Raw genomic sequence first — 27,548 nt, 5'->3', positions numbered from 1 at the left:
CTTCTCCTTTCCTTACTTTCTGCTGTCTCCTCCTCCTCTTCCTCTCTTGCTTCCTCTTCAGTTGCTGTTGCATGTTAGTGGCAATCACGTTCTATGAAAAACTTGGTTTTGTGATCCTTTTCATCTGGGGCTCCCAAGCTTTCCACCCCTAAATTCGTTCTGTTTCATTTTCCAAGTTCTGCATTGAGACAGCAGCCTTCATCCCCACTCTAGAGCTCTCATCTCACTTCTGTTCCTTCCAGAGTGGTCACTTGAGCAGTGAGTCTCCCAGTGGCCAGACTGAGCTGTGTCCACTGTAGTGGCTCATCAAGTGAGGGCAGGAAAAGACCCAGATGCTTACAGTAAATAATGAGCAGTTACATTGAAGTTTGATCTCCAAACTACAGTGGAAATTGTGAATATGTGTTTACTCACTTGGCAGGTTCAGATTATAACTGCAAGCTGTAAACAAACTAGCTTAGCAGAGCTCAGGACCTGGAAGTTGACTGTTTCTGATACAATTGTAGGTGGCAAAATGGGGCATCCTTCACATCAGATTTTCTCAGAGTGGTCCCAAAGAGGGGCAGTTACAGGGAAGAGTGTGATCCATCTTTCCAGGGGCTTCTCTAAGTCCCTTGCTTTTGAAATCATCCTCTTAGGAAGCAGCTCTTGTGTTTTATCTGCAGTGGGCTTTACCTCCTTCCAGTGTCTATGCTCAACAGATGCCAGTGGGCCAGTGGCTTCCTGTGTGCTGGTGATGCAGTCAGTGAGGTAGTGAGGAGGAGCTGAGGACTGACAGCCCCTGAGCAAGGCACATGGGAGCACTGCCCAAATCCCAACCCACTGTGGCTGCAGGCTTAGCACACTCGCTGCCCATCATGCAGCGGAGTCTTGCGTCCCATCATGCACCAGACACCAAGGAAGCTCCTAAATGCCAAAGTGCGCTTTCCAGCCACACATGCACCAGACACCATGACACCTTTCTAGAGATCCTCATGTGCCCTACAGCTTCGACCCAAACTCACTTCTTTTGAGTGTTCAATTAAGCCCTATCCCAAGCACCCTCCCATCCTATAAAAGGGTAACCTCAAATCCTATAGATACCAATGCTCATTTTCTCTTAAGATAACTTAAGCACCTCTGTGAGTGTGTATTTCCCACCCCCCCCCCCTTTTTTTTTAAGTAGATCTTACCTTCCTTCTCCCCATTACCTGCATCTCCTTGGACTCTTTGATACTTGGCAGCGAGAACCTGGAACAAGTCTAGCTGGGAGTCTCTCCCCGCTGTCACTTTCATGGACTTTGCCTTTGTCTCAAGACTTTGAACTGTCTTGTAACTGCATTACAGTGTGCAATATTTGTAACATTAGGCAAGTAGAGAGACTTTGACCACAGATGTAGCTTCAGTAGCAAGACTACTAATTGGTTAGGAATGTCTGAGTAGGACCTAATTTTATAATTAGAGATTGGGGTCGTGGTGATTTTGGACTCTGTGCTACTGTGAGGATTTGGACAGTCAGCTTCTGAGTACAGAGGCCACAACGGTCCCCAACATGTATTTACTGACTGAATGGAGGTGAACCTGCTGGTGTGTGTTCACCATCTCTGTCTCTGCAAAAAATGAGCATGATGAAATTCAAATCAGCAAGGATATGGGTTTGTCTAACTTGACCCACTGTAGACTGGGTTACAACTCTTTGGAGAACTAGTGTGATATGAGGCATTGCTGTCCCAGCTAACTTTCTATACTGCTGGATATGTCCCAAACAGAGCCACTAGCCGTGAGTAGCTGGGAGACACTTGAAATGTCCCTTGTGCGATTGCTGGAACTGCATTTCCAGCTGTATTCCATTTTCATCTATGAGATTGCTTCTGCAATGCAGTCTCCCTGGGAGGAGAAAGTTTATCAATTCCAATTGGGAATAAAGTAGAATCCGTGAAAGCAGATAGTAAGAGTGCGAGCAGGTTGCCTAAGTCATAGCAGAGCGTGGATAACAGAGAGGCCACCTTGTTCAACAGAGCAGCCGACTTCTATATGAGAGGTGCCAGCAGGACTTTTAATTGTTGATTCTGCACAGTCACTGTCTAGAAATAAAGGTCAAACCTTGGGGACCAACTCACTGCTGTCCCTTTGTGCGTGACTGAAAGCCAACTCCATGCACAGGCAAATGTCCCAGAAAGCACCAGCCCTGCGGTGGCCTGGAGCTAGGCGGAATGTAGCTCAGGGTAAAGATATGTTACAAATTAAATGTTGCAGTAGGTATGTAAAGCTGCAATAAATAGAAACTGAGTTACATCAAGGTCGGAATTAAACCTTAAATTTAAACTCCACAGCACTGTAATTAAAACTTAGCCTGTAGCAAATCATTCACTTGAGATTAAAGTAGTGCGAGGCAAGCGGAGGTTTGGGTTTACCTTCCTTGCTACAATTTATAAGTCTGAGCTACCCAAAGCTAACAGCCCTGCCCCCAAATCCAGCTCCCAATTAAAACCACAGTTTGAAAACCTTTAGGAGGCCTGAGGGGCCCCTTTAACAGAAGTCTGCCCCTTCCCCCCTGCCTCAGTCTATGAACAAATTAAAAAATATTACCTGGTCCCCTGATGGTCCTCTGAGCTGACACGGTGTTTTCATTAATACATCATTAGAGTAATGACATTGTGCCGGCGTTTCGTTCTCAAAACAGCCTGCACTTCAGCCGCCAAGAACACAGGCTCGGGGGCCTCTGTGTGCTTGGTTCCTGGGAAATAGTATTCAGATCACAGAAGGGCGGGGGGGGGGGGAGACAGACTGCAGTTTTGCAGGTTATTCACACATATTCTCTGTATCCAGTCTGGGTCCTTCAGGGTTTGTTCAGCATTTTCATTTTGTTTGCTAATTTTGTGAAGTAGATGGTGGGCTTAGCATCACCATGGCCTTCACAAAGAGAGTCAGCAGGCATTTCCCCTTCCCTGGAAAGAACTGCCCTCCGGAAGGCGGTTTCTCTCGGGCTGGAAGTACGGCACTCTGTGTAAGCGCAGTTGGTGGACCAAGGTTGACACTGGCATTTTTATTTTCTAGACTGTGAATTGTTACCTCATAGACAATAATGGATTTATCCTGGTGTCTGAAGACTACATGCAGGTGAGTGACTCCAAGGAAGGCACTGAGAAGGCAGACCTGGGTCGGGGGAACAGATGACAGGGCTGAACATTTGACACAATGCCCTGTATTGAAGAGGTGATGGCATGTGACTACATGGCCTCGTTTCCATCCCTGGAAGACCCACGTAGCAGCCCCTGCTGCCCAGCAGGTCGCGGGGAGATTTTGCCACCCAGTGGGGGGCAGTGGTGAGGGGTGGCACAGTCCTAGCTCTCATAAAATGTCCTGGTTTATAGAAGTCTTGCCTCAAAGTTATCTGGCCCACATAAAGACTTTCTGCTTTTTTGGGCAACCATGGAGGTTTTTCTCTTCGTGATATTTGCACAAATGCATGCGTGCACATGCGCACATACACACACACTCCTATATAATCTTGTTTGAGGCTGTCTTTTTGGCTTTTACGGCTTAAAATTCAGTTTTGTAAGTTCAAGAATTAACTCGGGCTCTCAACACCCAAAATAAATGTCCAGAGATAGATGAGGAGGGATACAAGTGCTTTTCAAAGAGTTCATGGAAAATGAAATTAAAAGATAAATTCATTTTGGTACAAAAATGTTTTGAAAGCCAAGCATATAAGAGTCTTTGAAAAGCTTGTGGGAAAATGTCCAGTATGAAAAAACTCTGCATTGGATTTTCATTTTTGCAACAAAATGAGGTTTAATTTTTTTGTTTTCTTTACTTGAAGGGCAGAGAGGCAGAGACAGCACAGAGAGACCTCCAATTGACTGGTTTAATCTCCAGATTCCAGCAGAGGTGGGGACTCGGGCCCAAACCAGGAGCCTGGCACTCAGTCTTGGGTTCCCCATGTGGATAGCAGGGACCCAAGTACTTGAGCCATCACCTGTTGCCTCTCAAATTGTGCATTAGTAGGAAGTTGAATCAGAATAGGAGCTGGAATTTGAACTTGGGCATTTCAGCATAGGATATAGGTATCCCAAACAGTGTCTTAGCTGCTGGGCAGACACCTGTCCCATAAACTTAGTTTTTCTTTCCATTTTTCTGCGAGTTTTGTGAAGTACCTTCAAATCCCTCATTTGATTGAGCCATGTGTTGTGTGGACATGGCGGGCAGAGACATGGAAAGAAACCAAGCTATAGAGATGAGCATGGATATCTATTTGGAAATCAGAAGGATAATTGAAGTCAACAGCAGCATAATAGAGAAACAGAGGTTTTTCCATTGGAATTTTCTACATTAAAACGTTTTCTGTAATTATACATTAAATGAGTATATTAAAAGAAGCGAAAGTAGAACTAAGGTTAGTTTTACAGTATAGCTGGGCATGGGGACAGACGGACAGTGGTGCCAGTTCTCTGGGATAACCAGCTTTAGGATTCGGGGCAGACCTCTTACCCTATCGAGGTTTCCAGAGACTCTGTACAGTGAGCATGGTTGTGTGAGGTTTCTTCTAACTCTCATATTTGAGGATACAAATATCTTACTATGAAATCTCTTTTAAATAATTTCAAATTATTTATAAGACAATAGTGTGAGGGGTTACTAATGCTGAATAAATTAGCTAATTGTCCCTAAATGTGACTCCTTATGGTCTGAGATTAACAGTTTCTTAATTTATAAAACAGTGCTCCGAGTACATTGAGGAATGGTGCATCCAGTCCCTCTGTTCCCCATGAGAATGTTATAGTTGAAATGCACCTGGGCTGGGTGAGAAACTGCACTTCTGAGATTCAGAATGCATACACACAGCCCCCTCCAGCGCTGAATATCACTGGACATGGGACAGTTGACAGACAGGAAATAGCATAAATGAAGTACGTCCAAGCTCCGAGGCTATGGGCAAATCCGTTGGCCCGTGGTTAATAGGCCCTTTTGGCTGGGAAGAGGAACAGAGACATTGAAGAATCTGCGGAATAATGACCAAAATCAGTTGTCTGAGGGGCAGAGTCGGTCTGTCTGCCACAGTCTCATGGAGGCCTGGGATAGGAGCCTGATCCTGGGGTACTGGGAGGACGCAGGGACTGTCTTCGAGTGGTGAGCCCCGGGCCAGCCAGCAGACCATTGACTTCTAACCTCTGACACAGCCGTGGCCTCTGCAGACTCCTGCTTCCTCCCTCCCTGGCATAGGCCTGCAGCGCTGGCCAGAGAGCCTGCCCGCCTGCTTACCCAGTGCCTCTTCAGTGTTGCCTGGCTCTCTGCAGCCCCATTCAAGGAATTCTTCATCCGACCACTGGTGGATTTACACACAGGAACACAGATGTCCTTACTGCCAGTGGCAGCACACGCCCACAGAGTTTGCAGAAATGTCCCATTTCCCTCTAGTGAAAAGGAAGTGCTTCACGTTCTTTCCAAGAAGCGCTGTTGCCTTGTTCATCCTCCTCTCCTGCACTTCCTGCCCAAGTCAGTGCACATGCATAGGCCGTGCTGCCGGGAAACTCCCAGGAGTATGGTTCAGGCCACTCAGTTACAGTGGGTGTGGGATCCAGTGACTACAAGGCCTTAGGGAGTTCCTGTCACTTGGATTCTTCTTGTAATGCCCTCCACCCACATACACAGAAGCTGCAAATCCTAAAAGGCACCAGAGCAGAGATGGGGATTCTCTTTCAGTCTATGCAGGCTCACCCGAGGGTGCTGGCAGAAAAGGCTGTTGTCACAAGCCCTACTCCCCTGCTGTGCGTACACCCTCCTGGGGGAAACCTCCACAGTGGGGATGCGCATGGGATGCTCACCCTTCCTTCCGCCAATTCTGCCGCTCTCAACTAGCATCAAGAAGCTGGCCTCTGATGCATCAGCCTGGCCTTGGGCAAAGTCTGCAAGGTCTTTCAGGTGACCTGAATGAAGACAGCCCCGGATGTAAGGCTGGGCCGGTACAAGTCTGGCTGGCCAGGCTCCTTCTCCATGGTGTTAGTCGGTATATGAATTTCTTACGAGCAAAAATGAGAGTATTCTTCCAAAAGAAGGGCCAGCCTCTCCACCACAGGACATTTGCAGGGCCAATGAAGAAGACTGCTGTGTTTCCCTAAATAGGTCACCCAGGAATTAGCAGCAGTTCTTTTCATCACTGCTTCGGAAGCCCTTTCACAGCCTGCTTCTGTCAGTACAAAGTAGCATTTTAATCACAAGGAATTATGTGCAGATTAATGCCTACTCCATCCCAGGGCAGGAATGTGTGTGTGTGTGCGCATGTGCACACGCATACGTGCTTTAATTCTAGTGTTCAGCACGTGTTATGCAATCCCATCCCATGTGCTGGGGAAGCATTCACATCTGGTCACAGCTTTCCTCTGTGATCCTGCAGCTTCTCATGCCTGTTAGAGCCCTCCCCACGTTTATGTAACAGTAGTCCCGAAAACCTGCCTGGTCCTCCCATCCGCTCCGTGGACTCAGCCCACTTGGTGCTCTGCTCTGCCGTGTGGGTGCATTGCTTTTCTACACTTTGTCCTGTCTTCTTTTCTTCCCCACAGACTGGAGACTTTTTTGGTGAAATTGAGGGAGCTGTGATGAACAAACTGTTATCCATGGGCTCCTTTAAACGGTAAGGATTTTAGGCCCCTCACCCTGTGTCCCCTGAAAAAGTTTACCTAAATAAAACAAAACAAACCGAGGTCAGATAAAGCAAGACCAGACTTGACCCTGGAGCTGGGTCTCACTGGCGTTCTTGCTCCAGGAGATCCTGCTGAAATCTGGTGCCTCTAGCATGAGTGTGAAGAGCGCTAGAAACTGCCCAATATGAGTTTGCTGTTCCCGACACAGAGTTTATTGGAGGCCGATTCTGAAGTGGGAGTCTGCACTGTGATGCGCTTAGTCAGCCTGAACCAAGGCACTGTGAAGAAATGGGAAGCGTTTTCCCCTGATCGGAAAGAAATGTGTTTTGTCTCTCGTAGACAAACCAAGGCATCTGCCCAGGAATCTAGAACTCGATTGTGGGGGTTGATGTTTGGAGGCCGTTGATGTCATTTAGAAAATCGAGCAAGTGTTCTCCACACCTGCTCCTGATGGAGGCAAGTTTAAATCCACTGCTGGAAGAACATGCAGGTGGTGCCACATCCCCTGAGTGGGTAGTTACTACTCCATGTAGTATACTCATTGACCCTAAATGAAGCCACGGTAGGATGGCCCCCACACGGGCAGACTGACGATGCCCTTGGGAACACCACAGTCCCTGGGAAAAACCAGCACCCTGTGAGATCAGGATGTCAGAAGGTCTCCTGGGAGCCAGTACTGCCATCTTCCCTCCCTTTGGCCTCCCAGGAAGAAGGGTGGCCTTTGAAGTGGTGGTTTAATGAGTGTAGTTGAAGCTGTTAAATATAGAAGAGCAGGAAGCGCAAGGATGGCCCGGCAGCTCAGTTTGGAGAGCCTTTGCGCGTTGGCCGCCAGCAGCAAAGACAGGCCCCCGGTTTACGACTCCCCTGCAGCTGAATGGCTAGGAAGTGTTAGCTCAGGAAATCGGACTCTTAAGCCAGTCAACAAGACCAACTGAGCGCCGTGCTGAAAGCTGGGAATTCAAAAATGATGACCCAGTTTTTGAAATTCCATAACTTGTTTGTGCCAGAAGGGTTGGGGGGGGGGAGAAAATGATATAAAAACTGGCCGCACGCCAGTACTGCTGCAATCCCTGACACACTCGCTCACTCTCAGGCCTGCCCAGAGCCGACGCTGCCCAATTCCCTTCTAAAAATTCAAGGACGGTTTTCTCCCGCGCCACGAGACCTTGTGCACATGCTGGAGCTGGGCTGGAGGTGCTGTGGAGTTTTCCACGATGCCTTGAGCTTCCCACGGCAGCTCCTGGACTGCCTGCCGTCCCGGACACCACGGGTCTTCCTATCTGTATGTGGATGTGTACATTTGTATCACGTTAACTTGTTTTCAACTCAGTGATGGGAGGAGAAAAAAAGATGAAGAATCATCGCACACATGTTTCTCATTTGAAAGCCTATTTTTCAACTTCTTTAACCCATTTTTCCCCTTTTCCCTCTTGGATAACTGGTGGGAAAGAGAAAGGTTGTAATGGAGTTTTAAACTTACAGTCTTTTTCTTAATATGGGTGAAATATGGTTGGCAACAATCTAGAACTTTCTTCAAGTAGGAGAGTCCAACATACTTGAGAAAAGAATGAGCTAGGAACTCTATTTTTAAGCACCTGCTGTCATCTAGGAGCCTGTTGATGAACCTCCTGGGCCTCTTGGAAGGGCCCCCTCACTGGGGCCAGCAGAGCAATCAGAGTTTGGGTTTTAGAGTCACACAGACAGGGGTCAAAAGTAGGCTGTGACATTGACATTGTAAAGCTGCTGACTTTAAGACAAGTCAGGCTATCTTTCTAAGCTTTTCTTAGGTGCAAAATGAAGCTGATAATAATAGCTGCTTCCAAGGGTTGCTGTCAGAGGTAATGAGATAATAACAAGCATAGTCCTAGCATAGTGCCTAGCGTACATTAAAGGCTCAATAATTGCTAGCTGCTGCTGTGATTTCTGTGGCTCTAGATCCTTGCTCAGTCTTGGCTTTGCTCTCGGCTTGGCACCAGATAGTGCTGCTTTTGCATCACACATCCATGACACCTGGTGGTGCGGACTGTAAGTCCTGGAAATGAGACAGGAGGGTCCTTTCCCTTCGCTGCACACAGTGCTTGCTCAGGGCATAAGGCTGTCCTTTTGTTCAGAGATTTGTGTCCCAGCAACCCTGAAAGGATAAGCGGGAGGCACCTGACAGCACTGTGGCACAGAAGTCAAGCGCCACGTTAGGGGACCCCAGCCCTGTCCACAGGGGTTTGGTGATGTGCTTGGCTCAGGTGAAGCACAGGTCAGTTCATTGAGCTGACCCCTGGCTCTGTGTTCTGGGCAGTGCCAGGCTGCCACAGTTTCTGAATTTGCCCCACGTTTAATGCCCAGGAGTCCCACAGACCAGCTTCCCCAGAAAGAGCTCAGCAACAAGACCTCTCCCTTTGTCTTCCCCTGGGTCTCCTTCCACTGGTCCGTTCTTCTCCCTAGTGGAACGAGGCGAGGCTTGCTCTGAACTTGGTGGCAATGGGCTTTCTCCCTGATTGTTCTGATCACTCTGCTGGTGGTGCCATCAGAAACGACCACTTCTGTGTCTGTGGTGCCACAGAAAAGGAAAGCCATGGACTCCAGCAGGCAGAGGAATAGCTAGAAAGTCCCCCAGCAGTGTGTGAAATGATCCAGGAGGCAAAACGGGTCACTCCTGCTGAGTCGCTGGCCTCATCTGTCCACCTGGCTTGGTTGTGACCTAGTGTCCAGTGGCCACGTAACAGGCCAGTGGCCTCAGCAGTGAGAACAGGATGGTGCTCACCTCTTAGAGACCTTCCAGCGGCTCCGTGATAGGTCTCCATGGAACCAGCTGCGTGGTCTGCAGGGCCCAGTGTAAACTGAGAGTCCTTGTGTTCAGAAAGTCCCAGGCCTGTGAAGCCACGACCAGCGGAACATCCAGCAAGGGCCCTTTAAGCGCAGGGCTGTGCTCAATCTTAGGTCACGTGCCTCTGAACCCAGCCAGCCCTGGAAACACAGGTGGCTGTTTATAGAGATGGAGATAATGAGGCTTCGAGAGGGGAAGAACTTGCCCTAAGTCCGTGTGCGGCAGAAAAGGATTCACGTTTGCTTCCATCCAAACCCAGGGAGTCTTCTGGTGTCTGCCCTTTACTGGTTCTCTGAACAACAGCTCAGTGCCCGGAGCTCTCTTTAGGTGCAGTTGTATGGTGAAAGATGCCTGACAAGGATGTGGGTTCAGCAGCATCTGTTCTGCATGAGCAGAACCTTCAGGCTGGGAGGCCGTCTGAGGGATGCAGGTTTGAGTTGGAGGTGATCAATCGCTAGACCAAGCCACATCCAGGCTTCTCTGTTTTTCCCGCAGGTGCTGTATGCCTCACTCGCGTTTCATCCTCCAAACAGAACTGCTCATCCCTCTTCCTTCTCACCCCTGAAAGCAAGTGGACTTCCTGAGTTGAGGCTCATTAGGGTCTTCTGTGTTCACTCTTTGCCTTTCTCAATCACGTCCCTGTCTAGCACAAACCTTGTGCTGCTAGTTCCCGAAATCCACGCTGATTTCCCTTGCTGGCTTTGGTGATGACACTGTCCCTTTTGCATCTGGTAGGAGAAAGCCTGGTTTCAAAGTCTTATTCTTAGAAATCATTGATTTCCCCCACTGCCCCCTCCAGGGCCCCCCAGTGATGCCACTTCCGTGTTGTCGGCTATCCAAGGAGATGTGAGAAAAAATGCAGGAGAGTTTTCCTGGTGGGCCTGTGATACTGTGGGAAGAAGGGAGAAGAGTTCAGGTTCAGTACCAGAATGGGCACTGTGTCCTCAGCCTCTTGGAGATTCAGGGTTTTATCACCCAAATACGATTAACAAAGGATATGAGAAAACACTTCCAATTGCCAAATTGCTGCAGAAAGATTAGATTAACCCTTGAGTCGGAGTTCCAAATGTCAGAGATATATTTTATTCCCCACTTTCTCCTGTTTTGTCTCATCGTTGTGGGTTGCGTTTGGCTTTGTCTATAATGACCTGTAATTGTGGTTTCCTATGTAGCAGTGGTCTCCACAGCACAGCACTGGGACGGTCTATGGGGAGCTTTCGTAACACCTATACTCAAGCTGCACCCCAGGAGATGCACATTCAGTTGGTCTCGGGTTGTAGTTTAGGCATCCATGCTCTGGAAAAGCTTGCGTGTGGGATGAATATTTTGCATAGGTGTTAAGTCGCCAGTGGGATGGATGCATCCCAAATCCGAGTGCCTGGGTTCGAGTCCTGGCTCTGCTTCTGGTTCCAACTTGCTGTTAATGTGCATCCTGGGAGATAGCAGGTGAGGGTTCAAGTGGTTTAGTCCTTAAGACCCACAGGGAGGCCTAGATTGAATTCTTGGATCCTGACTTTGGCCCAATCAGACCACAGCCATTGCAGGCATGTGAGGAGAGCTAGCAGATGAAAGCTCTCATTCTCTCTCTCAGCTAAAATTTCAAAAATTAAAGCTTCCATGAGATTCTCACTTACAGTCAGGAAATATAAAGTTAAAAGTACCGGGTACCAGCCAGCTTCTTCCAGCTTAGGAATTGCCTGATCTTTGGCCATCTTAACTCAATACTTTAAAGTTTTCTCTGCAGCAGAAGAGAACTAAAGGAATAATAAACCTACAAGTAGTGTGTGGGTATGGAGGTGTCCCCAGTTTGAGGGTACACAGATGCTGATAGTCTACTGTCGTGAGCAGGGGACAGCTGGACACGTTCCAGTGTGACACAGGGGAGACACCTTGCTGAGCAGTCCACTGACACAGATGGATCGTCTCACCCAACAGGGGCTCGTGCACGCCAGCTCTCTGACCCAGGACGCCTGCCTCGTTCATTTTCCTCTGTCCTCCCTCATCTCCGTAGACTTTCAGGTCCACAGACAACATCTGAATTGATCTTTTCCAAGACCGAAGAGCCCCAGCCCATCTTTCTGAGGTCTTGTTCTTGGAAGATCTTGTACCTGCATCTTTCCCTTTGGGTGTGCTAGGAGGAGACTCACTTTCAGTGCCTCTTCTGGAGGGATTCACTGGTACTACCCGTGTCCGAGAGAAACACCAAACACAGAGGTGGAAAGGACAAAGCTTGGGTTTAGCCCCAGGTAGGGCATCCTGCTACAGCAAAATTCTTACCAGATGACTGAAGAGACATGAAAGCCAGTAGCTCTTCCATCCTCCTCCCTTCTCCCTGTAAGGAAGAGAGCAAGCCCAGCTGAGTTGTTGTATAGTGGGCTCCAGTCTGCATATAACGGGCCAGTTGTTAAAGAAGAGGAACAAGATGACCTCTAGGATATTTAAGCCAGAGAGACTCAGGGGAAAACTCAATGAGTTCCATAGGAAGCCCAAGGAGAGAGCTATGGCCTTGAAAAACCAGGAAAAGTCACCGATCCTCACTGGCATATGAAACACCAGTTGTTGTTTTATTAAATACCCGAACCTTGAGGATTTGCCTTTTCTTTTTTTTTTCTTAAACCATTTACCAAAAATCCAAGTGATTTTGGGAAAGCCAAGGGATATTCCCCTTTTCTTGAGTGTCTGATTGTGCTTGAGGGTAGAAGGATGATTGAACTCCCCTTTGGCAGGAAAGTGGACTGCTCTCTGACAAGTGAGAGGGTACTTCCCAGAGTTCACAGACGATGGTATTGAAAGATAATGTGCGTTTGGAGACCCCCTCAGAACTCTCTGGGCCATTGTCCTTTTGTTGTTCCTCTGCCTGTGTTGGATTCTTTTTTTTTTTTTTTTTTTTAATGTTTACTCTTGTGCTGTTGCTTGGCTGCAACATGAATTGGGTGTTCATCCCTCCAGGGCCTGGAAAATGTCCTCACGTGTTTGTTAACATGGTGGGCTTGTGTGGAATTCCTTCTGCTGTTTAAATTGCCTTTCTGAAAAGTAACATATCCCAGTAGGATTGCAGACTTGGACCATTTCTACTCCTGTCTCTGTAGGGTGAGACTGAGGGCTTTCCCCACTTTTGTCAGTCACATTACATTTCAGCAAATGTCCCAGCCTTGGAGTGTAGTGGGTGTGGAAGGGGAAATCTGTTGGTTTTGGATGGCTGTTCCCCTTTCATGCTGGCTGCCTGGCCAAGGTCTAATACTCAACAACTCATGTAACGAATGGAATGGCTTCTTGGCTTCCTGCGACCTGTTTCCACAGACATGTGCTTTTGTCAGAGGTGGCATCTGAAGGGAACAAGGAGACAGATTGGCTTGGACAAGTGTTTTTCTGGGCCAGAGTTTTGTGGAATGCAGAGACAGGGAGATTCCAACAGACCCCCCCCCCCCCCATGAAATCCTGAAGCTGCTGCTTGAGGATTCTCTTCTATAGAGGTAATGATGACCGCCCTCATCTGCACCACAGTGGCAGCCTGTCTCATTTTTTGAATCCTAACAACTGGATAAGGCATTATTCCAAGCAATTAACATGCAATACCTTAATTAATCCCCGTAGCAACTCCATGAAGTAACTACTGTCATTATTTCCATTGACAAAAAATAAGAACTGGCAGTGGAGGCTTCCAGCATTCGAGTAACTTGACAAGTTCACTGAGAATGAGTAAGGGAGATGGAATTTGAACCCATGTCTCTGGGATTCCAGAGAATGTTTGCCTAATCACCCCTCATCTTTTTCCATAATTGAAGCAGACCAAAGTATTTTATGCAGGTTTCTTTTTCATATTCATGCTTGTTGTGTCTCAAGAGATAGTGAAAGTCTTTTAATCAAATGTGAAATCCAGCATTATTGGTTGAGAGTTGGTTTTGCTACAAACGGAAAATTGAAAACAACGAGAGCTTAAAGAACATGGAAGTCTTTTCTCTCTCCTGTGAAGGAAGTCTGAATATAGCAATTTGAGGGCCTGGTGGTAGTCATTTCAGACCCAGAAACACAATTTTTTTTTCCTACTTTCCTCCATATCAAACTCAAGTTCACCTCGTGGTCTAAGATAGCTGCTGAGTTCTGGCCATCATACTTTAGGCTGGCAGAAGCAGGATTCAGAGATTTAAAAGACCCAAAGGGGTAAGGTCAGACTTCTTTACTAAAACTCATTTTAGTAAGTTAATAGGTTTTTAATTAGCCTCCGATCCACTACTTCTTTATAATTACATGGCCACTCCTCACTAACAAAGGAAACTGGAGGTGTGCTTATTGAAAAGCAAGGGGTTTGGCCGGCGCCGCGGCTCACTAGGCTAATCCTCCGCCTAGCGGCGCCGGCACACCGGGTTCTAGTCCTGGTCGGGGCGCCGGATTCTGTCCCGGTTGCCCCTCTTCCAGGCCAGCCCTCTGCTGTGGCCCGGGAGTGCAGTGGAGGATGGCCCAGGTGCTTGGGCCCTGCACCCCATGGGAGACCAGGAAAAGCACCTGGCTCCTGGCTCCTGCCATCGGATCAGCGCGGTGCGCCGGCCACATCGCGCTGGCCGCGGCAGCCATTGGAGGGTGAACCAACGGCAAAGGAAGACCTTTCTCTCTGTCTCTCTCTCTCTCACTGTCCACTCTGCCTGTCAAAAAAAAAATAAATAAATAAAAATAAAAGAAAAAAGAAAAGCAAGGGGTTCGCTTACAAAGGGGAGACTAAATACTCGAGACCACTAAGCATTTCTGGCAGGAAGGTTTCAATTCTTCGTGTTACCGCTCCGTGTGTCTGGGTGAGATGCCGACGTGATCCGCCACTTATAGCTTTATTTTGGCATTAACAGCATCTGTCCGTGGAAAGTGTTGATGGATGCTGGCAGATATTCTGCCGAGCTGCACAAAGGGCTGAGGCTCCTCACAGCCTTCCTTTTTGTGTGTGCAGTGGACCCTGGGTGGCCCCAACATCCTCTGTGCTGTGCTCCCGGCTGGCTGCAGTCCCATGAAACATGTTCCCTGCCGATGACGGGGTGCTCGGTAGCTAAGCCCATTTCAGTGATTGCCAGCCATGGGGCTCCAAGACTACGGGCTGCTGTGAGATGAGCAGTGAAGCCGTGGGGCCGAAGGGAAGCAGGTGCGTGTTTGGAATCTTCTCTCAGAACTCGGACCAGTAGCGGAGCTTTTCAGGCTCTGTGGCTTTCTGAGATGTAAGAATCATTACGGACTTCCCATTTGTGAAGTCTTTCTTGTATTCCTGCCCCTGCACTTTGAGTTGCAAAGTTGAAAGCTGCCCCTAGAGAACAGATTGTATGACTTGATGAAGAACACTTAGATTTACATGCTACCCTAGTGAGCGATGTGCCCCTCAGACTTTTAGTTGGAGAATTGTTTAATTATGTCCCACAGTGAGTGTGTCAAATGCTTTCCCTGTCCTGCTTTTAGAGCTGTGTGTGTATTTTGCGAACCTTAAGCTGTTTGAAGATTTGTTTGAGGCCAATCCCTTAGCCGAACTTAGCTAAAACAGCGAGTCATTGCACAAAGTAGGTACCTAATAAATGTTGATCCCTGCAGTTGCTAGCCAGCCTGAATTAGCTGAGCTTATGCTTTTAAAATTCTGCCTGCAGATTCTTGGAAGAAATCGGTTTCTTGGTTATGATTTTTTGGTTGGAAAAGAACAGTATCAACAAAATGATTTTAAATGAGTCCTAATGCCCCAAGCCTGTCGCCCAAGGCTCTCCCCAGCTCAGGAGTAAAGGGTCACCAGGCTTTGAGCTGCTGCTTCAGAGACCATGTCTGCCGTCTGTCGGTGTTTGCAAAAGATCCCTCTAGGAAGCACAGTGATGCTAATGATAAGGTCTCCGGGATAAGGGCTGGAGCTTCAGATTGAAGTGGCCTGGTGGTGATGCCATGGGGATTAAAGCGTGTTATCTGTAATGAGTATAAATTCCCACCGCTGAGCGAAGCAGTGTGTAGCACCAGTCTGGGGTTGGGCACGATTCTCAGGGCTTATTTTAGAGCCAAATGAAAGCAGGCAATTATCATGTTCTTTAACTATAATCAGCAGAACAGGATACAGGTAGCCACAAAACGGAGTTATTTAAAACAGTAACAAAATGACTTCAAAAAGGATACTAATCTGGAAGCCTCTGTTTCTGCAACATCTAGTTAAAGCTGTCTAAGTGTGGAAAAGACAGGGAAGGCTTATTCTGTAACCTCTTCCATGGCAGTGGTATCTGAAAGGCCTCCTTTTGAAATGAAAGACCGGCACCCTGGCCCCCGGGGCTGGGCCAGAGCAATTTAGTTTGGCCTCAACATGGAAGCCGGAGCCTTTGGAATGATCCAAGGAAGAATGCTGAGATCCTTGTCATCTCTCTGTCAGGGTGGTTACAGAGCAAGTGGTGTCCATAAGCCCAGTCAGCTGGTCCAGCCTGGCCCAGACACTCCTCAACAGCTTCTCAGTTTGGCTTGAAAGTTGATTCTTGACATTAGTTATGAGACCTTATTTTGGGCAGTGTTTCCTGTGACATTTCAGTGAGACCCTTCTTGGATGGGGCACAGATGCCGGGATTGCCAGCACATCCCAGAATCTGTTGGAGCCTACCTCTGAGCACAAAGCAGGGTGAGAAGGATCCAGATCGGCCCCCAGCTAATTTAGTCTCCACCACTGGTTAGCTGTGTGTCCTTGGGTGCAGTGTTTGGACTGGCTGAGGTTGAGTTTGTGCCTGTGTGAAAATGGGGCTGATTAGAATCTATCATGTGTAGATGTGCTGGGGGAGTCTTGCTAATGGCTGCTAGAGTTCAGGAGATGTCAGCTGTTGTGCTGGGCCTCTGTGAAGAAGTGCATGGACAACAATTCCTGCGTCATCGTTTGATAACCCCAGCATGGCTCTTAGGGTGCCCTGTTCTGTAGTAACAAGCGCGGATTTTATTGCGTGTGTGTGTGCCAATGAGCTAAGAAAACCAGGAGACTTGTCTGTCCTCCAGCCAGCTGGGTTGATTCCCATTGCAGTAAACACCATTACATTAATTAACAATGGCAATGAAAAACATACTAATGATTATAACAGCAGCTGCAGCTCTGCCTTCTGTTGACTGCTTCCTCTGTGCCAGGTACTGTGCTAACTGTAATACATCAGTAACCTCCTTTAATCCTCACCACCACCCTATAGGAGCCATTATTCTCACCACATTATAGACAGGAAACGGAGGCATCGAGAGGGTAAAAATAAGGTCTCAACGTTGTTCTAAGTGGGTGAGTGAGGATTTAGCTCAGGCTACATATTTCAAAGCAGGTGCTTGTGTCAATATGTCCCACTGCAGTCCCCTGGGCCTTTGCCAACAGTGTAGCTCTGAGAACCCCAGCATTAACCCAGAGTGCAATCAGACTTTCTGTTGGAAGGTTCTGGATGAGGCTGGCACCCTCCATCCATAGTCCATGTCCTGTGCAGCTGATACTGAAGCCTCAAGACTTCTCTGGGAATCAGGCTGCAAGTGAGAAATGAAGCCTCTGAAGAAGATAAGCACTGTACTCAGATTACATCCTGAGCCAACTTTTAAAACCAAGACCACCCTGCCTCCAAACAGGTGCTCTTTCCTTTCAACCCGCCGCTGCCTCCCACCCGGCTCTGGCTGCAGAGCTGAGCTGTGAAGCCAGAGCTGGGCAGTAGGAAAAGGGTAAATCACAATGGACACACACCCAGTCCCAGCCAGCACTTGGAGGGGCACCTGTGGAAATCTCCTGGGCAAGGGTAGAGACAGTGGCATGTTAGCGACCAGTCAGACTGGTCCACTGTGATCTGCAGTCACTCATGGGGCAGATCCCAATAACGGGGCCAGTATTGGGGCTGTGTCATTGATGGAGGTTCCTATGAGAGGTTTTGTGCGAAGCCTACACTGTCTTGGCTGACTGTTGGGGCCTTCATGTTTGTTTCCATAAACATACACTTACTAGCATCTTGCAAGGGAAATAGCCAGGGGACAGTGCTGAAGAGCTATTCTGAGGGAGAAGCTTCAAGAACAGGCTAGAATACTACATGGCTACGGGTGTCCCCTAGGGGTCTCTTGGTCTTTGCTAGTGGTCGGAGCCTGGTTTCTTTTGATCTGATCAAGTGTGACCGGTTTTCTGCTTGTCAGCCAAGAATCTGTAATGTGTCTAACTCATTGTCCAGCTAAGGGGAGCTCCACAGTCCATTTACCATTGGGCCCTTTGGTCTTAGTGTGCCCTTAGTTCCTTTCAAATCTAAATGCCATCTCCATGCTGCATGCCATAGCAGGTACCAGGGGTATGTGTGAAGCAGGCCTGCTGTATGGTGCTTTCCTTGTAGTGCTCTGTCTGTGCACAGCATTTTGGATGCTCAACATGACACATTGTACTGTTCTAGAAAGGAGTTTCTATGGGGAGAATTCTATCAAGTCACTTAGAAGTGCTCAAATTAAAGCATTCGCATTCACGTCTGGCAGCTGTTAGGTGGCTCAGGCTGCACCTTGGTTGTCTTGTCCTTTGGGCCACCAGGAATGGTGGGAGTGGATGCTGAAGGGCAGGGTGGGAATGAAGGTCTTGTTCAGCTAAAGCTTCAGGTATGGAATAGGGAGAACACTCCCAGAAATGGCTCTCCATCATTCTTTCATAAATGGGTACTAAAATTTCTTGAGTCAAATAAAGGAAAACATTTTTGCAACTGACTGAATGCCATGGCTGAGAGGAGAGCTACACTTTTATCACCAGAGGAGAAAAAAGATACTATTCTTGCTTGATAACCTGTGCTGTTTTCAAAACTAAGCATATACTCATCATTTTGGAGTTGGTGGTAGAGGCTAGGGATTGCTATCTGTCCACTTCCTGGGGTTGTTACGGTTTAGGTCTGTTTCCTAGTGCTTGAGAAAGAGAATCCTGCCTTTTCTAAATCCAAAGTGACGCTTCTCAGCCCTCCTTAGTGTTCAGAGACATAGTCAAGTAGACTCCAGCAAGGAATCCGGTTCAGAAAACCATGTTCCCTTTGGAGTATCCAGGTCCATTGTTAAGATTTGAACAATGGTTCTGCTAAGTTAGGGGGTTTCTCATCTGTGTTCTTCAGGTTCCCAGAGATGACATGACGGGTCTCCCCGATACTTGCTTTGCCAGGTTCCTTGTTTGTCACACCTTGTTGGGTCTGCATTGTACTTGTCACTGTTGCACCTGACAACAGTGACTCACCTCACTGGTCCCCAGCATTGTCTCCTCCCCATGTCTCCTCCTTTTGTACAGCTCCTGTCTGTTCATTCCTACAGGATCACCCTGTATGACTACCAAGCCATGTGCAGAGCCAACAAGGAGAGCAGTGATGGTGCCCGTGGTCTCCTGGATGTGAGTACAATACTGCCGTGCAGAAAGGCAGTCAGCCATCTTTGTCTTGATCTCCTTGTGAGCAGTGCTCCCTCTGTGATTATAGAAATGAAAAATAGACTTAAAGGATTGCATGCATTGAGGCACCAGGTCCACTTGGATGAAACCAAAAAGGGAGTTTGGTCAATACTCTTTTCTTCATAGCAAACAGAATTGGGTTTTGTTCAACAGAAGTCTTCCTTTTGCTTTGTAGTTGAGCTCCTGGCCCATGAACTAATGAATCTCCATGTTGATCATAGATGCTTTCCTTGGATCATACTGTTGAATTTTAGCACCATTTTCCCTGGAGCTGATAGTGTTGATGATGTCACCCTTGAGGATCAATGAGCACAACTATTTTTATCATCAGAAACTGGCCTTCACATTGCCAGAAACTCTTACAATTAACTCCCAGTTAAAAATGTAACTTAAAATGTGCGAACAATGTAAATTTGGGCACCGATCACCTAAAACACAGAAAAAAATGACCAAAAAAATGATACTTCTATATAGTCTCAGATATGTGTAGAAATACAAGAGGACTTCCAAAAACTCAAGGGAAATCTATGCATGGATTTCAAAATTGTTTTGCAACAAAATAAACTCATCCTTGGATTCCATTTTCCAAGGACGTTTTGAAGCCCACTCATATAACCCTTACAATGTTAGCATTTTGTAAATAGCAAAAATTAACCCAAAGTTTGGCTAGGAACTCATCATTTGAAAGCTATTTCGGTTTTAAAATACTTATACCTTCTCATTTGGTGATGTAAGATCTTACAAGAGGATTACTTAAAAACTAAGTATTTAACACAATTTTCCTACACTGAAGGGACAAGAAAAAATTCAGAGCTGGAAAATTTCTAAAAGGCAAGTAAGACTTGAGAATTTTGAAAAATATTGCTTTTTCCCATTGGAACTCACCCCCTAACCTCAGCATGGATATTTCCAGATTTAAAATGTCCCCAAGATATGTTTTTATCATCAGGTTTAAAGGCTCAATGGCTTTATCCTTTTGAGAGATAATGTGTATTTAAATTTTTAATCCCATATTTACATAATCCCTCTGTTTGCTCCTATATTGAGCCACTGTCTGGCATGAAATGCTTGGGTGCCTCTTCCCCTGGCCTCAGGGTGAGCTGCTGCTATTTGCTTAATCCCTTATTCATCATCTCTCTGGCCAACACCATCCATCCCAGCAGTCACAAAATCGCAGAACTGTCCCATGGCCTGATCACCCAGTCTTTTTCAAACCACCATGTGTGATGGCAAAGCTATAGGACTACAAAGTTTCCTTTGGTTTTAGAAAATGGTTAATGTTTCACACCCTTATCTGCCCCCTATACCTGGGGTCCCACAGCCCTCTGATTCAGGGAGTAAGGGTCAAATCAGAGCAAGTCTGAAATCTGGGTGGGCAAGGAATAACCCCAGTAAATGTTTGTTGTGCGCATTGAATTTCTGGCCCGAAGTAGAAAAGTTTCAAGAATGGTTGCAGGTGTATAAATTTGTTCTTGTTTTATTTAAAACTGCATAATTCCCCTATTCCCAGTTCTAGTTCTTAGGATGAAAATGCTTAGTAGGTAGGATTAACAGCCATGGCTTCAGAAGCCAGGATTTGGCATGCCTTTCAATTCTTTGATACCTAAAGGCAACCACAAAAGGTTCTGAGATTTTTCTGGACCCAACACATGAGCCAGGCTTTGCCAGTGTTACTGCCTGTCTCCCAAATCCACCCACCACTCACATATCTGGCATACCTGGGTACAAAGAGCCAGCTGAGGGGGAGGTTTGGTATTTTCCAGAATTCAGGAAATTGAATTATCCACATAGGAAATATCACAGAGTAAACAACCCAACTGCTTTTTTTAATTAAAATATTCTGAAATAAAGATTAGGCTGTCAATGCCTTCTTTCATGAGTGAAGGGGATTTTCTGCAAGGATAAGATTGCGTGTTTATATGGTTATCATTTTTTTTCAAGGCCAAATACATTAGTGTGAAAAAAGGCAGCTTAAATCCTACATAATTCATGGAAGGCATTAAAACCAAGTGTATGCAGTTTTTGCTTCTTTCAATGAACGACACGCGGTGATGCAGAGCAGGGAATCACCTTTCCAAGAGGCAGCCTGGTGAATCACCATGTGAAATTAGTTATATGATTCCAGCCCCTCAGCATTAGGCTTCAAAATATTAGCCCCCAGGGGGTAAAGCTTTAAGCATCGTTTGCTGAACTTCCTTTTTCCTCCCAGTGATAACCCTTGTATTAGATCATGTTTATTTTACTTGTAAATCACATCTCGCTACAGGGGAGTTCAAAGTTTTCCCATGTTAGTTTTGGGATACAGTATCCAACCATTTTCTTCCTTTAGCTGAGCCTGGCTGTTTTTTTAAACATGATAACAGTCTCTGTAGAAGAATAACATTGTCTTTATGGAAAGCCTTAAGTTAAACTGCTACCTTGGTGTGTGATACTTTGTTTCTAATGAATTGACTGGTGTGTGATACTTTGTTTCTAATGAATTGACTTCTTCTTTTCAGCCTTATAACGCCTTCCTCTCTGCAGTGAAATGGATAATGACAGAACTTGTCCTGTAAGTACAACTTGCTGCATGTTGTGAAAAGTACTGCTTTCCTTTCTGTGTTGTAGAGTGAACTGAGATTTGTGATATGCGTTTGATAACCATTACGTTCCTAATACTTGGAGATAACCCCATTGAACATCTCAAAATATTAAACATTGAAGCAAAAAAATTATCTTTCATTAAGTTCTTTTTGGTCGCTCCTTATGCCCTTCTGTCATTGTTTAGCAGACTCACAGCTTGCAATACACAAACCAAATTTATTTATTGTGGTTACTGTTAAATTTAACATGGATGTCTGGCTGTTTTTAAATGCAGCCTGGGTGGGCTGTGGCCAGAAGAACAAACTACCGTGGCTGCCCACTGTGCTGCTTCGGATGTCACTGCGTGTGCAAGAGTGGGGACATCAGCTGGGATGGGGGCTTCCCTCAGGTGTGATGTCATTGTTTGCCCTGTCAAATTGTGGTCCTGTTCAGAGGATGCTGGATGCATCTGTGACTTAGGGCAGACTTGAAGTGACATGAAGATGAAAGACTTGACTTGCAGACCAGATACTGGATATGTTATAGAAATAGTGTCCCACAAGAGGAAAGGCTTCCCTAGACAGGCGTGTCAACCAGATCATTTGAGATCCACCAGTCCCTCTCATTCTCATTTTCTCTGCCAAGGTTACAACTCTGTGGGCTCAGGGCAGACTTCTTGCCATTTGGTGTATAGACATTGTCGTCTTCATTGCTTTCATGTGGGCTGTGTTAATTGAACAACATTTGTGTATTCAAGTAGAGAGTAAGTTCTCCTCACTCATAAGAGAAAATATATGAATAGCAAACAGCAGGATTTTTTATTGTAAGAAACCTAGTATGGATAGTAGCCAGACACCAAGGAATAAATGACTGGATTTCAGCCCATCTCCATTCATTTGGAGCATGACTTACATTATTTCTGTATTCTTTACAGACAATTAAGAAATACTGATTTTTAATAATTTGTATTGTGGCTTAATTTCATAAAGAGAAGTTTGTCCCTCTCTCTCCCAGCATACACACATGGCTTAAATAAGCTTGAGTTGTAGAATAAATTTTCAAAGCCTAATTTTTCCCTGCAGACTGCAGTCTAAGTGGAGGAGGATATTCTGTTTGTATTTCTGACCCAAAGCAGAAGCAGCCCTTTTGGAAGTTAGCTCTTTTCTGTGGGCTCAAGCTAGATGGTATTGAGTGAATAGTGAGTGGCTAGTAACTGGAGAACTTTCTCCAGCTTCCCTGCCAGGAATTTCCTAACCAGGAGTCATCGAGTCTCTGGAAGTCAGATTCCTGGGATTGGGTAGTGTTGATGATAAAAGCTTCTCACAAGTCATATAAAACCTGGTGAAAATTCAGTGGTAACCCAGCTAGGCATGTGGATGTCTCCAGGTTGCAATGTTGTTCTTCCAAAGGAGAATAATGTTAGGTAGCACGGAATGTCACTCTTGTGTTCAGGGCAAGTAATGCTGGACTCTCCCGCCTTCTGTTTAGGTTCTTGGTGGAATTCAACCTCTGCAGCTGGTGGCACTCTGACCTGACAGCTACAGGTAAGCAGCCCTGGCTTCTGTCTCCTGGTCAGAGCGATGATCCCTGGGTTCACTGGGTGCTTTTCATCAGGGATGTGCTGGCTGGTGTAAAACTTCCACGGATGAAGTGACGATTTTCCAGTTCTGCCAGCAAACAGCCATCCTTTGTGATAAGCAATGGGCCGTCCAGTCTGACGCAGAATTCCACAGGCCTCGGCCGCCCCGTGTTGATTGTGCACTGTGAGCTGTTTCGTGAGCCAGAGCTCTGAAGTCACACACTTCTCAGGTGTGTTCTCCAGGCAGCTTGTGGACGATGCTAGCATCTGAGACAGACCAGGGCCTGTGTCTCAGGCTGAACAGATGGAGAGCATCTCTGCTGGTTTCCTGAAACATAAATGTGATGTTACTCTCCCCTGCTCAGAAGCCTTCGAGGTGTTGAAGAGCAGTTGGTGGAGACGTTTAGAGGCTTGTATTGTAGAGTTAGATCAGTAGGGAGTTTGAGGCCTGGCTCAGAGGTTGGCCTCTTGAAGATTAGCTGATACTTCCAAGGCTGAAGGCCCCCTTGTTATCATAAGGGGGGAAAGTGTGTGTGTGTGTGTGTGTGTGTGTGTGTGTGTGTGTTCGTTCAGTGCTAAGGTAAATTTTGTTCTCTGCTGATCACAGTGACAGGAACATAACAGTCCCTCACTGATAGCTTTGATTAGTCCATGATAATGGTGATGATGACGTTGACCATGACAGTGACAGCGAGTGCCTACCAAGCTGGCGCTCCTTAGTGAGTATTCTTGCCCAGCACTGTGGTCACAGCGGCTCAGCCACCTGCTGTTTCCCAGCTACACCGTGTTCTTTCTTTCCTCGATACATTCATGTATGATCTTTTTTTTTTTTTCACCTGCGTTGTCTGAGACTGCCATTATGCTTCTTACTTTTCATTATCTGTCTTTGAAAAAAAAATGATTCTTTACAGCCATGGGCCACAGTGGAGAAAACATATAAGCTTAAATTTTTTCTCTCATTAAACTTTTTATTCATGGGACTCAAAATACTTGACAGATTTTTGGTCAAGTTGTTTCAGTTGAGAATTATTGATTGGCAGAGCTAATAACAGAAGTGTCATACACACAACAACAACAAAAACAACAACAGTAGCAGGTTGTCCAGAAAATTCTCCCTTCCTTCTACTGTTTATGCTACATTGGTATCATTAACTGTTTTCCACTGTTAAACATAAATGTCCAATTCCGATAAATGGTTCTGTGACGAATCCTCCACCAGCGGCTAAGACTGGGTGGCAGGTGTTCAGAATGATATTCATCCAGCCTTCTGAGTTTTCTGGGCTGACTTGGGGACTTTGCCAGCTCCAGCAGTCTTCTTGTCAGCTGCTTTGATCCCATCCACGCAATGGTCTGTCTCTTAACTGGAACAGCCATGACCCAGAGGAGGAGTGCTCAGCACACGTGGACTTTCCAGGAACCTTGTCAACAATGGCAGTATCCACCAAATTCCAAGAATGGAGCACCGTCTTTGAGATTCTTGCCAGAAGGTTGATCAGTGTTTCACTCCAGGTCAGCAGACCTGCCTGCACCGTGCGCTTCGTGCTGAGCCAGTGCTAGGGCAGAGCCAGCATTGATTTCAATTGGCTGGTTCAGCATAAACACCTGAGCCATGATGCCGGCTTCTTCCTTAGGTGGGCTGCTTTCGCTATCATCAGTGACAGTACCCTGACAAACGGCTTTGACAGGCTCGTTCTTGACATCGAAGCCAGTGTTGTCCCTGGAAGAGCTTCACTCAAAGCTTCATGGTGTGTTTTAACAGACTTCACTGCAGTCACAACCTTGACCCAAGCAAAGGTTATCATCATGCCAGCTTTGAGAACATTGTCCACCCAGCCCACAGGGACTGCAACAATGCCACCGATTTTGTAGCTCTCCTGTAGAGATAAAATGGTTCATGTTTGCATATTACATACCCTAACAAATTGTTCTTGTAGCAGGCATGGCTTTCTAACTTACAGACCGACCCAGTTTGTCCAGATCCAGGAGCACTCTGATTTCTACTTACGACGTGCTCTTGCCTGCGTAGAGTGGCCTCTGACAACAGTGCCCTGTGCCCAGGCTTGGCTTAGCCCTGGGACCCTGCCACCGCAGTGGAGCAGGACCCCTGTGCTGGGCTTTCATCCACACACACACACACACACACACACACTGTCCTGCTGACTCCAGGGCTTATGCCCAGTCCTTACCCCTCCCTAGTGGTTTTTTTACCTTTTTTGATTGGCAGTGCATGTCTGTGATTCCACTTCTGGAAATTTAGCCTAAAGCAAATCAAGTGAGATGGGAACAAAAGTTTCTGTAACAGGTTGATCATCACCAGGAGAAGCATATAACTTAGGATTGCCAACACTGGTAGCTCTTGAAATGTGCACCAATAAGAATACTTTAAGCCAGAACACATTCATGGAAGGTCTCAAGAGTAACACTCTGGTTCTGAAAAATTCTTAAATAAAAAATGCTTACAAGATTAAAAAAAAATACAGCAAAACAAAATCTGAGATAGAAAATGTATACACACTAAAAAGACGTCCAGTGTGGGAGGAAGGAGACCGTGAAGTTAAATAGTGTTAAGCAATCAGAAGGCAAATGGAGATGAATAGATGGAGAACGTAATACAGATGAGTAAGGAAAAGAAGGCCATCATGTCTCCTAAAGGAATTTTACCTATAGAGCCTGCTGCTTTTGTTGACAAGTGAACTTTTTTGTTTAAAAAGGAAATATGAAAAGAATCCACTAAATTAGGGTGCTGGTTGGTCTTTTTATATTTACTTCTCTTATTTGATTAGCTTTTCCGCAATTTTACTAATGGGATGGGAGAAAATCAGATGAAAAGCAAAGAAGAAAGGTGATCAATAGAGACTAAGAGAACGGGTTGCAAGTGGGTTAAATGGCTGCTTTCTCTGTAACACCAGCAGCCTGGGGACAAATCCTCACTGCCTGCTAATCAGGCTGTGAGCTCGCAGAGAACAGAGTGGCTGTTGAGCCTGGTGATGAAGTATCCCTGATGTCAGGCAGCCTTCTTCTAAGTCTGGCCAGCTGGAGGTCCTGGACAAGTCACTTGGTCTCTAGGGTTTTGGTTTTCTCATGTGTCAAGAGCACTAACAACAGACATAATGTGGCTATGAGACATGAATTAAACAACACAGGCAAAGCCTGCATGCAAGGACTCACACGTGGTGGGCATTCAGGGGCAGGTGGATTTTGACCCGGATGTCTGGTTATTTCTGGGGCATACACTCAGAGCCCAGGATAGCAGCCTGGTCATCTGTGACTTGTTTTTGGCGTTCCTCTTCCACCTGATGGAGACGCCTCTCTTCTCTGTGCCAGTCTCTGTACCCACTTCCCCCATTCTTGCCTTAACCCATTTTCTCTTCCCCATGACCAGCCACCATGGACATCCACCCACCCTCTTGCTAGGGTCCTGCATAATTAACAGCTAGTTTTGAATTTCTGAGAGTCACCATGATCTTTGCCTAGACTGGTGGTATACAACTAGGGTCAGAGCAGGAAAATTGTCCCCCCAAGGGTCACTGCAATGTCAGGTAACATTTTTGGTTTTCACAACCTGGGAGAGAGGAGGAGAGAGAATGGGATGGATAGAGGCCTGGATGCTTCTAAACATCATGCAACCACAGGCCAACCACGCAATAAAGAATTACCTGACTCAGTGCCAGAAGTGGCATTGTTGAGAAGCCGTGGCCTAGAAGACAGGGTAAAAGACAGCAGACGGTGAGTAAGGCAGGAGGATGTGATCTCTGTGCTCCTGAAATTTAGAGACGTGGATGAAGGTGAGGTTTCCCTTACTAAAATTTCACATCTTTCACTGGTCCCCAGGTGGACCAACATGTTAGCTAGGAGGAAGAATGTCAACATTTTGTTTTCTGCTACCTCGGGAAGCTTTTTTAAAAAGACCTTTTGGAGTTAACTTCCCCAAGTCATCTCACTTGGGAAACGTGAGTGGTGAGTGCTTCCTCCTGCAGGCAGCAGAGAAGCCTCGTCAAGTCTTCATACCCACGGGACATGCGATGTGGACTGTGGCGCCTTGTCCTGTCCAGGGAGCTACCGTACAGATGATCTGCAAATCTCGGATGCTGCTAGAGTTTGTCGCCAGACCTCTCAGAAGTTCCTGAGTCAGACAGCTAATAGATGATGGACTCAGACCTAAGCCAATACCCCCACCTCCGCGAGACAATGTGAGAGCTATACCTGCCACTCCTGGAGCCTCTGGAACGTGGAGTTGGTTGCTTGACAAGAATTGTTCCATTCTCCCTGCAACCCTCATCTGGGCATGAATGCACCCTTTTCCATTTTATAGATGATGAAACTCAGATAGAGATAAATGAACTCATGCACAGGCTGCTGCCACTGGGATTCTTCTATATAACCATAAATCCTAGACCCAGTGGAAGGAGGAAAAAGTTTGAGGCACCATGCTGATAGTGACTTGCAAGTTCTCTGCATTCTAAACTCACCATTCCCTGCTAGATAAAGACCCAGAACTGAGACATACATCTCTGTTTTAGCTAAAAATGGAATCTGTAATTACACTGTTTATCTGCTTTGTTTCCTTAATGAAGG

The 27,548-nt window shown here is 46.4% G+C and overlaps 1 protein-coding gene across 3 annotated transcripts in view; it reads left to right on the top strand.

Annotated features, from left to right (window-relative positions):
* The window catches only part of CACNA2D3 (calcium voltage-gated channel auxiliary subunit alpha2delta 3), an 875,732-nt gene that overhangs the window by 790,151 nt on the left and 58,033 nt on the right, over positions 1–27,548 (top strand). For all 3 annotated transcript variants that reach the window (XM_051851529.3, XM_051851528.3, XM_089305523.1), the window contains 5 exons: positions 3,037–3,099; positions 6,540–6,610; positions 18,700–18,775; positions 21,331–21,383; positions 22,883–22,938. In XM_051851529.3, the coding sequence (XP_051707489.1) occupies positions 3,037–3,099; positions 6,540–6,610; positions 18,700–18,775; positions 21,331–21,383; positions 22,883–22,938 (319 nt within the window). The remainder of the gene's footprint in view (positions 1–3,036; positions 3,100–6,539; positions 6,611–18,699; positions 18,776–21,330; positions 21,384–22,882; positions 22,939–27,548) is intronic.

The sequence above is a fragment of the Oryctolagus cuniculus genome, chromosome 10 (genome assembly GCF_051225735.1).
Source record: "Oryctolagus cuniculus isolate XC-2025 breed Fujian yellow rabbit chromosome 10, ASM5122573v1, whole genome shotgun sequence".
NCBI lineage: Eukaryota > Metazoa > Chordata > Mammalia > Lagomorpha > Leporidae > Oryctolagus > Oryctolagus cuniculus.
The sequence above is the reverse complement of the archived record's forward strand: the minus strand, read 5'-3'. Positions and strand labels throughout refer to the sequence as shown.